General features: G+C 37.2%; 1 protein-coding gene and 1 long non-coding RNA gene across 2 annotated transcripts in view; one reads left to right on the forward strand and one right to left on the reverse strand.

Annotated features, from left to right (window-relative positions):
• The window catches only part of LOC108690388, a 315,031-nt gene that overhangs the window by 111,628 nt on the left and 188,895 nt on the right, over nt 1–14,508 (reverse strand). The gene's annotated exons all lie outside the window — the stretch shown is intronic.
• The window catches only part of LOC108690382 (iroquois-class homeodomain protein IRX-3), a 31,453-nt gene that overhangs the window by 8,733 nt on the left and 8,212 nt on the right, over nt 1–14,508 (forward strand). The window contains exons 2-3 of the mRNA XM_018197641.1: nt 4,499–4,990; nt 8,515–8,627. Coding sequence (XP_018053130.1) covers nt 4,499–4,990; nt 8,515–8,627 — 605 coding nt within the window. The remainder of the gene's footprint in view (nt 1–4,498; nt 4,991–8,514; nt 8,628–14,508) is intronic.

The raw sequence follows: 14,508 nt of genomic DNA on the forward strand, positions 1-14,508 counted from the left end.
TTTTTACATTTATCGAGCTCTTCGCTGAAGAAAGACACTCGTGGCTCCTCTCGGATTTTACTTGAATAAATTTCTCGTGGATTGTCCAACTTCCAAGATCCGACAATTGAAACTTACTCGCACATCATGATATATTGCGTGTATTATGACTTAATCTGCCAATTAAAGCAAAATAAGCACATGTCTCCAGATATTACGACTCTTAATTTTTACATATATGTTTTATCAAATTATTTATCATTTAACTCATGTTGAACCATGGACAAATATAAATTATTCTCATATTTTCATTACATTAACATTAGCTATGCATACTTATTCATATATGTATATGATTACTAGAAGAAAAAGAAGAAAAAAAAGAAGTGACCTAAAAATATGTCTTTCTTCGTTCAAAAATAGTCTAAAACCATAATAAATATTGGAAAATGTAACTTTTAGTTTATTAATTCTACTAATAATAATATATACGAAAATAATATATACGAATAATAATATATACGAAAAGAATGATTTTGATGATAAATCTAAAAATTTAGATAGACTTGAAAATAATTTTTTTGGATCATCAAAATAATTATGTAGGAGACTCAAGCATGATAAGTAATAATACTGTAAAAAAATTTTGACGTTCTAGCAATTAATTTAAGCATTTTACATAATTATTTTAATAGTCTAATAAAATTATATTCAGATCTATCTAATTAAATTTTTAAATACTTTAGCAAAACCATTCTTTTCGTATAAAGTTTCGAAATTTCACTGAGATTTCAGAAACCTTATAGTGTCTGTATAGCTAGAATTAACATTTCGGTTATATGTTTTCAAATAGGCCTTTAAATATCTCAACACTTTTTTGAAAATATTAGCTTGTTATTCCAATCCTAGTATCCTCCAACCAATGTTTTCGCGAAGCTTTTTACTGCCGAGAGAAACATTGCTGATCGCGCTATTATTTGTTTCTACATTTATTCGTTGCATCGCGCATACAAATCGGATCATAAGTAAGATGCGTGTGCCAGATGCTGTCGATGTGTACTGATTCTTAGTTGCTCGTCAGGTACTCGATGTTCACGGTCGTTTTAATCCGAGGACATGAGTTTTTTCCCAGACTCGGATGATGATCCATCGATCATCGACTCGCGGCGCGATGCGTGCGATATCGGTTTTTCGCGACGCGTGAGCGATGGGTCGTCGTGATTCAGGTATCCGGGTACCTGAATGACAACCAGCGTGCGAGTCGAGAGATTCCGGTGTAACTTTCCACAAACTCCTCGAAGATGTCAGGTCGACACTAAGCGGTGCGATGCTCCTTCTGCAGTGTTCAAATATTCATGTATATTCTCCGACAACGAATTCTCGTTCGACTCATTCACTCGCAATGCAGGTACATCCCGACGATCGCTTGTCCACTTTATCGCCAACCGGTTTTTATAATACGTATCAAGTAACGGATGTTCGCGCGAAACTTTACACGGAATCAAGTGTAAGTAACGTATAATTACACGAATGTCGCAAAAAGGGAAATATACGAAGAAGATGTCACCTTTCGCGTGCCGGAGATTAACATATTCGAGAAAAATTGAGTCAATTATTTTTCTGGTTGACGTCTGACATATATATTTATTAATCTTTTTCCTTTTAAAATATCCATAAATATAAATCTAAATGATGTAGAATGATTCTAGTTTTAATAAATAGTTGGCGTGCAACGGATGATAAAAGTCGCTCTGATACGAGAAATTTTATATCAAACGTAAAAAAAGAATTTCATATACACCTAGCATGAACAAAGTCGAAATCAGGCGAAATCTCAAATTTCTACTTAATCTGCAATATTTTTCGAACTTGATGGTCGCGTTTCAATCTTAAGAACGATTAATCAATGTGAGACACACAATTATAACGAATGTAATTTACTTCAAAATTTCAGCAAACGTAAGGGAAAAATCGACATTGCTGCATTGTAACGTGATTGTTAAATCGCAATTCACTCTTCAACACGTGTCCCTTGAATGGAAAGCATCTACGAGAGAAATCACAGTGATGGCAATTAGCGCGCTCGTGGCACAAACGAGGGAACGAACAGCTAATGCGTCGATATATCGACACATATACGCCATACGAATAATTATTGCTTTCGTCGATCACTACTGGCACGATGTATGCCACGTAATACTGCTTCGAAGCCACCTTGTTACTTTAAAGGAGATAGCGATGATGAAGCCAGTGGTGCTTAAACCTAACATAATACTTTTTCAATTCTGTCAAGTTTTTTTGCAAGGCGTGTGCGCTCATAAATATTCTTTCTTGGATTATTAATGTATATTAATAAATTATTGAAAATTTATGATCTTTACAAGATCTTTGACAAATTAAAGAATTTTATAAATATGCTTTATCTATACAGGGTAATAAAAAAGTTTGAGCACAAAGTTTTGTGCTCATCAAATTAGTATATTTACGAAAAACAAATTCTAAAGTTTTAATCATATCTAAAACTAATAATTAACATTAAAAAAATAGCTACCTTTAGCTTTGGTACAAATTTTAAAATGTTTTTGGAATGCATCAACGATGGCCGCGCACCTTTTTGTAAATAAATTCTCCTGGGCAATCAATAGAGTATTTTCAGTTTTTCCAATGAACTAATAAAGATTTTTTGATGCAGAGTCTTTTTGATATTTGATAAGATATAACTAACATACTCCAGAATTTTTCATAAATATACATTATTACTTAGGATAGCAAGCTAACGCTATTTGCAGTCATATTAATATCAAAATAACAATAAATAACGTGTTACCTGAATAATAATTTGATAAAAACAGAGAACTGTATGACTTTCTTGTCATCCTGTATATACAAATACACGTATATGTAACATATTATGGAAATTTTAATGTTACAGTTTCCGTTTAATAATTATTATAAATGATTAAAAAAAATAAATAAAATTAAATGAAGGAAAAATAATAGAAAATAAGAATAGAGAAATATTCGATTCTTGTTATGATAGAATTTTTTTAAATATTGCATCAATTTTTCGTTATATTGTAAAAAATATGATAGAATAAGATTTCATTTGTAAAAAACTACGTTAGGCACCACTGTGCGACATCTCAAAGGTGATATAGTTGCCGCTGTGGTTTGCACGGTTGCGACTGGCAAGCAGCTTCGATGCGATCGCATCGAATAACTCAGCTGGCTTCCTCTCTCGAGGACTAGGACTGAGTTATGGCCCGTGCAAGCGGACACTCACCAACACGCTTCGTCGTTTAACCCTTTGCCCGATTCGGAGTCCTGAAGCGCATTCTTGCCATCGTCGGCTTTTCCCTCGAACTCCCTGGAATCTTACGATTTCTCGGAGAGAATGGTCGAATGTATGATTATGTATCCGGCGAAGGACAAGTTCCTTTACGCGCGATGTGAATATCGAACGTATTTTTAATTCGAGAAAATTTCCTTTCTTTTTCTTTTTGTAAAATTGGTCTATCAGATATTTTCATATTTAAATCGATTCGTCGATAGAGAAATTGTACTCTAAAACGCATTTTTTTAATCCGAAATCGAAGAATTACTTTATATGGATAATGCATAATTGTTTTATATTAGTTTTATCGTCGTCAATCGCAATGCGCATCGAAACATAATGGAAATACAGTATTTGTCGTACATACGCACACACGTTTGGCTAACGTGCGACAGTTGGCCCTCGAAACATCGGCGACACATCGAGGACACGCATTAACGCGACTCTCTCTCGACGCCATAATGCGTATCGCGCATGGGTTTTTCGCCCCAGCACAATGCGTACGGGGGTTTCGACAATATGTTTGGGGCTACCGAAACGAGGCAATGGATGGATGGATGGATGGATGGATGGATGGATGGATGGATGGATGGCTGGCTGGGACAATCGCGGGGAGCGTCTCTCTACGGGGTAGGGGTGTTGCACGGGGGTTTGTTTAGGTTCCCGGGCGCGAAAGGCACTCAACCCGCTAATCTATTTAGCCGTAGTGTTTGATATGGAATTAATGAGACTCGCCGGCATTATGCCCAGAGCTCGTAGATTTTCGGTTTAGTCGTGGAAATAAAAGGGGGAAGCCTGATGCGTTCACCTTTTCATAACGGAGATCGCCTCGTACTATTCGCCAGCTGCAACACGTCGTAACATGTTGTCGATACTTTGAGATTTCGTAACGATATATCTAATCTTTAACGAGATATGTGCTCCTAACGCTTGTTTCTCAATGTACTTTAATTTTAATCTTAATTAACTCTTCATATTTTTCTAGTTCTAAGAATAAAAAAAATATGCAGAATAAATTGAACTGAGATTAAAGTTAATGTACATTGATAGAAACAGAGAATTCTCACAAAGAATTTAACTTGAATTTAACTTGGAAAAAAATCTCACGTGTAATCTCATGTGCAATTAATTAAATCAATTTTCAATTGGATACTGATTGGAGCTCTATGATCTTGTTGATTACAGTGTCCTGTGACAGTGAACTCGTCGTTGGCGCCGTCCTCGGCCTCGCCTGTCACCGGTGTAATCCTCAGCGCGGGCGGCTCGTCCCTGGTCAGCAGCGTAGCCGCCAGTACGACGACGAATCATCCTCTGGACGTAGCCGGTCTGTCGCAAGCGAGGATGGCCGTGACGAGCGCAATTGTAAGACCGCCTGGCAGTCCCACTACCTCGGTTAGCCCGTCCCAGGGTCATCCGCCACCATCGGCCGGGGGTCCTACTGCCAGGTGTTGCGATACCGGTCGGCCAATCTTCACGGATCCACTGACAGGCCAGACCGTCTGCTCCTGCCAGTACGAACTGCTGGGTGGCTATCAGCGTCTAGGTGGCCTACCCACGGCCGCGCTCTCTATGTACAGCGCGCCATACGCGGCCGCCGCCGCGGCGGCGGCGTCTGAGGGTATGGCTGCGTACTTTCCTAGCTTGGGCGCCGAGCAAGCACCCTTCTACACGCCCACGGTGAGTCGATGCTATTGAGTGTACAATGAAATGAAAAGGACCGAGGTGAAAGTTCGCGAAATCAAAATTCGACAATTCTATGCTCGCGTTTTTTCTTTCCATGACTACGAACGAAGGATTTTTTTTTCATTCTCTGCAAACTTCGCATGCATTATTTCCACTAAAATACATAATTGTTTACACGGTTAAACTACGCGCTCGACACTAGCCTTTGAATCGATTGTAATAGTATTTTGTCGCAACGGAATATGGTGTAAACTTTTTAGAATTTCCTCGCAGTGAGAAAAGTAGCGTATCGACAAGCCTGGGGGAGAGATAATATCGATGCATGACTGGAGCAATTCATGAAACAAAGGATATCATGGATTTTACGATTCTATCGATGATAATATAATCCGGAAATATTGGATTTCGTATAGCTGTATTCCATATGGCTAACTATGTTTATTTCTTTTGTTAGAGAAACAAGCAAATATATTTCATGATATAGTGCATTTTATGTAAGTCATCTTGTTTGTTCTGCATAATACTATAAAAAGACTCAAGCGGAAATTCTAGATGTGAAGATGCTAGGTGATACGAATAGCCTAAGATATTTATACAATCAGTAATTTCCATTATTTCCTGTAAGCAACTACATTTCCTAAAGTAACAAATTAATTTCACTTACGCGTGTGTAACTGTAGAATTAATTATCATTGTCGGACAAAGTGTTGAGTTAACGCATTTAAAAATTTTAAAATGAAGCTAAATAAATATGTATATCATCAATATGCAGAATATAGCGTATAAAAGAAAAATAATTGTTTTAAGTATAATGTTATTATATAAGTACTTAAAAACAAAATATGATATCGTGTGAAATATAATTTAAAGATATTATAAACCATTAAATGACAATTCTTTATAATGCATTTATAATTCTGTGCAAATATTTTCGTAAATGTCGTGTATAAGAAGATTCCTTTATATTCCGAGTAGAAATTACAACAATTCTGTCAATATTTTCGGATTCTACTTGCCATTCTTTCAAATGGTTCTCAAACTTGGCGTGAAGTACTAAAAGGTTAATATCTGAACGTAGAGTTCATTGGAAGCTCGGGATGCGAGGTTTCTCCTCGCAGTACTTCCGCGTTCCTGCGCACTACCGTTGATCTCAGATCGTCGAAACGTTCAACATAGCTCTCCAATATCGATAAATGCTTCGTGCGAGCCGGCAATAGTAGCAACGTTATATTCTGCCGTAAAATTTTTATCACGTGGATTAAATCCCAGTATGAACGAACTTCTATATTTCTGTATCACTGAGTGCAGATTAAATTCTGATACGGATTTTTATATTCATGGCTTCGTTGAATGTTTCGAAATGACGTGTTTATTTAGCGGATTAACAAAGTTTAGCGATCCAATTTTTCCGATGTGATGCAATTCGCGCCTTTCGTTTACGCGTGCAGAAAAAAAGCACTTCTTTTCGTTTCACACCGTTATTCCTTTCTCGTACAGCGATTCGCGATGTCATCATGATTAGGTGACTGGGAAAGAATTATTAATGTGTAATCTAGAAGAAGTGCTTTTGTATGTTCGTCCATGCGTTGGACAAACGTTATCGGACCACACGCGAAGCATGTAAGAAGAAATAGCGACGAAGCGGAAATTTATGAATCTATTCTACCGTAACAGTAGGACACTCACATATTGTCGAGTCGTTGTCACTAAGACCGAGTTGTTATCGTCGCTCTTTATGATCGAGCTTAAGGGGTGCGAGTATATAGCCATAGCCTGTTCTTAACGAGGGAGCAGATTGTACAGGTCGTGCACAGACTATGCGACGTTCGCGATATTACTTGTATAAAGTCATTAAGTATTGCTTTTTAAAGAAAACGTTTATCTTCTAACCTCCGCTCTGCGGCATTCGCATTTACACTGTTCATGGTGATTATCTGGCTGCGGTTTCGTAGATTTATATAGCGTAATTCCTGTCACAAACATTGCTTTTTGCAAAGCCCCGAACGTTATCGTGTAAAAACATTTCGTCTGTCATTTTGTGTGTATTTCGGATATCTGATATTAATCCTCCGACTGCATTCATATTTTTTACTTCGTCCGTCTGCAGTCTAGATTTTTTTCCGGTTAGCCTAAATTTTTTTTATTGTTCTAGGATTTTAAAAAAATTCAGGATTACATTTCAACATCTCTGTTACATTACTAAATAGTTCTTTAAGAGGAGAAATGAGACTTCGCCTTTCCTTATGTCAGAAATTTGAATTAGATTTCGCTTAAAAAACTCAGATTGGAAACAGAGGATTAATAACATATCAAGTTAAGATGTTATTATATATGTATGTGTATCGTGAGAGAGAGAGAGAGAGAGAGAGAGAGAGAGAGAGAGAGAGAGAGAATTGTCATTTATTTAGCGGCTTGGGAATATATTCTCTTTAAAACCCATATTAGATTACAGATTTCGATTGATGGTTGCCTCGTTCTGTTTCAACCAATCATGATGGACTCGTTATATCGTGATTGGCTGAAACAAAAGCGGGGAATCGTTAATCGTAATTGTCAACTTATATAATCTGATATGGGCTTAAAAGCACTCTTATAAATAAAAATATAAAAAGAAAAAATGTATTCAAATAAAACTTTTGGTTAATTATGAAGTGCTATAAAAGGTAATGTACAAATACGAGGTTGGAAAAAGAAAAAGAAATTCTTTAAAAAAAGAAGAAAAAGAATTAAGAAAAAATAATATTCCAAAACGATTTTATTCAATATTATATTGAGTAAAATTTTTGTCGGAGAAGACTTTTTATAGCCCTAACAAAGAAAGAGAGAAAAAGAAAGAAAAAATCTTTCATGAGCCTATTATATCCGCTAGATAAAATACAGAAATTTAATAGTGACTATCCTGTCATATAAGCGAGGTCATGGGTTAGAGAAGCAAACAAGAGAGCCACACACATCGAACCTAATTATTATTATCAGCGCTTTGCCAACTATTCTTTTATCATCATTGATGCATCAGAGATCGGACCGAGCCGTGCGACCGATACGAACTAATTGCGACGTTCGTTCCGAAAAATGGATCTCTTTCGAGCAATTAACCGCATTCTGCGCGATTTCATTTAAATGTTGTGATAACGAGTGACCGGGTTCGGAGAATGCACATACATATGCGCGGTAATAATCGAAATAAATCCATGTATGTGCAAATCAGCATGGACACTTGAAAACTTATGAAAATTATTGCTGCAACCGCTAATATGATACGTATATATAGATATATATTTATACACGTACATATTTATTAACAGCCAGAAAAAAAACTATGTGACATAAAACTATTCAAACTTTTTCGACGTAAAACAATCTCGTACAATAATTACTCTTATCACTCGTTAATTTACCGATCATTATCTTTCACCTCGTCTTTTGTTACTCATTATTTTATATATATATCATAATAATTGCATGATCAGCAATTGCAGAATTGAAATATTATGATATTTATTTGTACGTTGTTACAGGCCGCCGGTCTAGATCTTAAAGAAAATCTGGGCGCTGGAGCCGCAGCAGCGTGGCCTTATCCCTCGATGTATCACCCTTACGATGCTGCTTTTGCGAATTACCCCTTCAATGGGTAAGTCTTGTAAATATTTTCCAAATTATTCACTATATTTAACATATGTTGATTTCGTGTATATCCAATATCTATTATGTATACAGATTCAACGGTCCAAAACAACAACTGCTTAATTAGATAACAAACTGCATTTGGAAATAAGTTAGATAATTACTGATTATCGTTTTAAACGAAAGTTTATAATTGCCAAAAAATTAACGTTGATTTAAATAATGTCTAACTAGCTGGTATCAGAAAAATGTATTCGCATAAAGAGCGAAGACAATCCGAGCGAAATAAATGTCGTACCATATCAGCTTTCATAGAAAGGTAAAAATTTTCCGAAAGATCCTCGCGAGTGATAGGAAATGCCACGCTATAATTTTATTTATCTTCTTGATGTTGATAGCTTACAGCGGACGTGATAATTATTTTAATGTCACCGAAACATATTATATAGAAAAGATGCTCCTACTCTATAGCAAGAGCATAGTGTTCTTTTGCAAATCTATAAGACGCAGACGAATCTTAATTACTCCGTAATCTCTACGATGCATTATGTATTTTCAACGTCGACGCACTTTAATGCTTTTTCCGTCGCAAGAAAGGGAGAAAAAGAGAGAAAGATCAGGTTGTATGTGCTCCTTTTCCTCTCTACGGTCGATACGCTGGTGTACGAACGGAGATAAGACGGCGAGAGAAACACATAAACATTCCAATAAATTAGCGCTCAAGTGACCCGGGGCTGTCGCCATGACGCTTTTTTTCTTGCGCACTCGGAATCGGTCGCAGCGTGTCTGACGCGGTCGGCGAAAGGTCTTGTTTGATAATTTCAAGTCGGATCACCGGGATAATGGAGGTTAAAAATTTGGAGAAAGTATTCGGAGCGGCGCAAGCGATGTGACGCAACGTGACGCGACGATTCAGGCGAGGTCATCCGAAATATCGATAATTAGCCCGCTTAGTCGTGTTTCCGGGATCTCGCCAGTTTACGAGATTGTGGCAAACTCGAAAAACGTCGATTGTTATAACGGCGCGCATTTCATGCACAAACGAAGAATTATTGCGTGTACACATGATGATTGGTTCGTATCTATGTAAATATGACCGATAATATAAATTACTGTTGGACAGCCAGTCCACGCTTGAAATATTTCTGTATGAATAGTATCACAGTTGGGTCACTTTCGATCATAGCGAATGGGCCTCGATTGCTAATGAGACTTGGCTGTTTCCCTTTTACAGTTGACATTTTTAATATAAATCGACACATTGCGTTTCATTTATAATTTTGCTTAAATTCAACCGTTACTTTTCGACACTGCCCAGGAGGAAAGTCGGAGTGTATTTATATTTAAATATGATTTTGGTTTATATTTAAATATGATTGAACGATATTAGAACGTATCCACAATCCAGCTCCTACCATTTGTAATGTACATACATTGGAAAACACAGACACTTCTTCATTTGAGAAATTTTAATTGTAAATTTCATAAGGCTAGTATTAAAAATTCGCACTATGCATATGGCGTGCCATTTAACTGTGGCAAACTATCGAGTGTGTTAATTTGATCGATTATGTCTCTTAAAAAAAAAAACAGCCTCTATTTTTAAGGAGAAACGATTTTTTCAGCCGTGTATAACTTTAGTGCAGTCTGTGAAATTCTAAGTGTTACGGTCACAGCATTAATCTTTTTCTACATAATATCTATATCGCTGACGCGAGTCAACAAATTGATAAAGATTCAATTCCCAGCGTTTTACGTCAATGACATTGATCGAGGCGTTCGATATCCTGCTGTTTCTCAAGAGAAAAAAAAAAATATATATATATATGTATATATAATCGACGATCACGTATTTCGCCATGACGCGAGGAGCGAAAGAGACGCTCCTCTAAAGGCGAAGCAGCGAACCTGGTTGACAACAGCGGTCAACGCGTGGAACCTATACTATCATGCGTGACGCACTTCCGGCGATGGCTACTTCGTATGCAAGGAAGTGATCGGGTAATACAGCTTGCTTAGCATCCATTCGCTCTAGTCGTGGCCGAGCGACCGAGGTCCTCCTTTACGAGGACCCACCGCGCCGAGTCCGTGGGCCCCGCGCCGCACCGGAACTACACGCGTGAGTTCTATGAATTGTCAACAGGCGATACAGGCGGCAGCCGCGAAGCAATCTACACCTGCGTCAATTCTGGACAAAGATTTTAAATGGCAATCGGAAATGTCTTCCTTTCAAAGTTAAACTTTTATATATATTTCTTTGGTGCTTTCCAACAAGAGAGACACAATGTAACATAGTGATATCAGTGATCATTTCATCTTTGTATAATATTGGCAAACAACAAGGACGTAATAATTCATTACGTTATACTGTATTTTTTGCTGGAAAACATCTTTATCAGATTTGCGAAAGATTGTCGAAAGAATAATCGATTCTTTTTTCTTTTTCGTGAAATTATGCTTATTTAGCTAATGCGCGCCTACTCAGAAAGTTTCGTGCGCGTCGACGACACACCCCGTTCTCGCGTTTCCTTCGCATTTCGAGACGAACGGATTTGCACGACAAACGTGAAAGCTTTTCTTGACTCGCATATAAAACACATTATATTCAGCTCTTTATCGAATTGTATGCACGCGATATATCTCTTAACATCGTGCCATAAAGGTGAAGCTAATAAGAAATGCTTACATTGATGTTTAAGAAGCAGTGTGTGATGCCTGAAGCGCCCGTTATTGTGAACGCCTATTATATCTTATCATTAAAAGGAATGTGTTACTTCCATTCCCTCTAGCTCTTGTTTTTGCAACAACCGGAAGTGAAAAAGAACTGACTTTAAAGTGCTCACTTTTGTTTATTCATCATTCTTCTGCGTGCACTATCACTTTGTATCACATGTTATATATCCATAATTTTCTTGTAGACAGTTTCTTAGCATATATAAACTTTCTCTTCATATCTTACATCGTCTAAAGCGCAAGGAATATTATTTAAGTTATAATAAATAAAAAGTATATCTTTCATATATAATTACTCTCTGCATTGTTAATTATGTATATTATAAATTATTATTATTTATATTATAAATTATTATTACTTATATTGTAAATTATTTCTTGTAACGCGGAAAACTACACTAACCACAAAGTTATTTTTATTAACTACGTGATAGTTATATTATCAATTATGCATTGTTAATTATTTATATTCTAAATTATTTTCGTATTATTTCTTGTAACGCGAAAAATTACACTAACCACAAAGTCATTTTTATTAACTACGTGATAATAGTTATATTATCAACTCATCAACTAATTCTATGAAATGATTATTATTATCATCTTCGCAAAGTAATAGCAAAGGTATCGTGCGAAACGTTTCGGTAACGCCTGGCCCGGAACTATCCCTTAAATCGAAACCGGGAGGTGCGAAGGATCTGGCGCATTATGCGTGAGCGTGCGCGACGACCACTTAACATGAGCATACAAAAAGCCAATAATGCAGCGTTGGCATGCACGGCCGCAAGGTCTCGAGATCGTGCGGGTTAACGGTCTCGTCTTTCCGGCGGATTGGCCCTGCTTCCGGAGACATATAGGGTAGACAATAAGAAAGCGACGAACAGGCCCCTCTGTCGTACGGGCAGGCCCGCTTACGTCGTCTCGCGCGCTTTATGTCCGGCATATCAGTTAAGACCAATCACCGATACGTAGTATTATTAAGCGTGTCTGTACAACGACACCGATGTGTCGGCACGCGCTTCGAGTCTCGAACGAATATCCCGAAGCACGACACGAGAATTCCAATGTAACCTACGCGAAGTCATCAGATATGAACAAACGCGGTTATTAACAGAGAAAAGAAGATTCTTCGTAGAACTGTTGTGTATTTGTTCGTTGTGTAATCGAATACAATGTGTACTTCTTGAAAAAGTAGCTTTTTAGTATATACTTAAATTCGTCAGCGACGAAATTGCATATGTATAAAAAGATAAATTCACAATTTCATATGGAAAGAACGACTTGGCTGAATTAAAAAATTTAAATACAGATATAAAATAATTTTGATAAATCATTAAAATAATTATATAAAACGCTCAAACGTTAATGATAATATTGCAAAAATTTTAATATTCGAGCACTCATTTAAGCGTCCTGCACTGTTAGTTAAATTCATAATGTTAATCCATATCCAATTTGAATTCTTTTTAATCATTTTTAGGTTGTCGTGCTCCTATTCAGTATCATTAATTTAATTAAAATAATAGAGTTAAATTTAACTCGAGAAAATATGACTCAAATTTATTATTTACTAAATACACACATATGTTAATATGGATATTGCTTACTTTGGAACTATCTAATATAGAAAAGATTGATTTTAACATACATAGAAGTTAAAAATAGCAGAATATTATTTAACTCAAAGAATTGGGTTGTTTCTCTGATATCTAATAATGACACATAATTATTTTGTCCAAACAAAATTATTTTCAGATTTGTAGTCAGTTAAATTTTTAGATATTACTTTAACAAAACCGTACATCTTCCTCCGATGATCTTCTTCCGATGATCTTATAAGGAGAATTAAGACTTTATAGCCAAAGGACGCTCGTAAATAGGATGTAAAGATCGATTTAATGTTATCATTTAGAAATGAGAACCTTAAGAGCAGCATCCACAGCTCGTCGCCGATAGGACTCGAAATATTTCGCAGCTAATGAGACGAGGCGGGGCTGGTATTCTGTACTCTTCGGTGCCCCGCCCGTGAGATACGTCTCGCGTGGATGATGTACGGCCGTTTAATGACCCGGTTTCGGTCTCGGGGGACGGTTTTTGCTTGAGTGGTAAGGGTTGAGGGAGATGTGCACGGCGGAAAAGTCAGCGACACTCGTTTTTCGTTAGATGAAGGGATCGCGGGGCCCACGCGCACAGCTTCATTCCTTCGGTAACATGCGGATGACAGCGATTCGTCGAACCGCGTGACAGGCAGCCCGCGGAATGCACGCCGCTCTTTCCCCATTAGGCTTAATGGACGTAGATTAGTCCTGCTCTGGCTATGTATGCGCGTCAGGATTTAATGACTTAGCCGCACCCCTCCGCCCGATATCGCTGCCTTCTCTCAGCAGTCGAACAGACGTTGCCGAGAAGTAGTGCTCTGATTGCAAGCGAAGCAAAGGAGATCACATTCTTGACTGACACGTTCTTGATTACTAATTTTAGACAGAAGAATTTTTTACAGAAGAATATCAAAGATGAAATTTGATGTAAGATCAATACGATAAAACCGTAGCTATTTCGATTAAACGAAGTGAATAATACATAAGAGTTATATGTCTCGATTAAGAGGTATACAGGAATATTAAATGAAAGAGTCGTCAACGTGGCAAATAAGTTTAGCGTGTATGATTTATATATATGTTATTTCATCTTACATTTCAATCTACGGAATGTTTCTTAAATTCACAGTCTGCTAAGATAATAATCTTTTCTCTATTCATTTTTACAAAAGCACTTGTTAAACAGCGCACTTCAATCTAGGAAACAGGAAAACGAATATACGAGCTAATTAGTAATTAAGCGATCGCCGATCCGTTACTCACGACCATATCTTTCTGCAAAACACAGGAAGCGTGCTTCCATAAATTTCGTAAGTTCAACGATAACGGTCGAGCGCTGGGGCAATAATCTCGACTCACGATAATTCAGCGTGACTTTAATCACGGACGACGGAGTTAGAGTGCGTTTTGCGGACGGATTTAAGCGATCGTGTGACAAAGTAGCGCACCGTGTATCATTTTGTATGAACTCGGTGATATTCACTGGGACAGTTGGAAGATGAGAGAGAGAGAGAGAGAGAGAGAGAGAGAGAGAGAGAGAGAGAGAGAGAGAGAGAG

The sequence above is a fragment of the Atta colombica genome, unplaced genomic scaffold (genome assembly GCF_001594045.1).
Source record: "Atta colombica isolate Treedump-2 unplaced genomic scaffold, Acol1.0 scaffold32, whole genome shotgun sequence".
Taxonomy (NCBI): domain Eukaryota; kingdom Metazoa; phylum Arthropoda; class Insecta; order Hymenoptera; family Formicidae; genus Atta; species Atta colombica.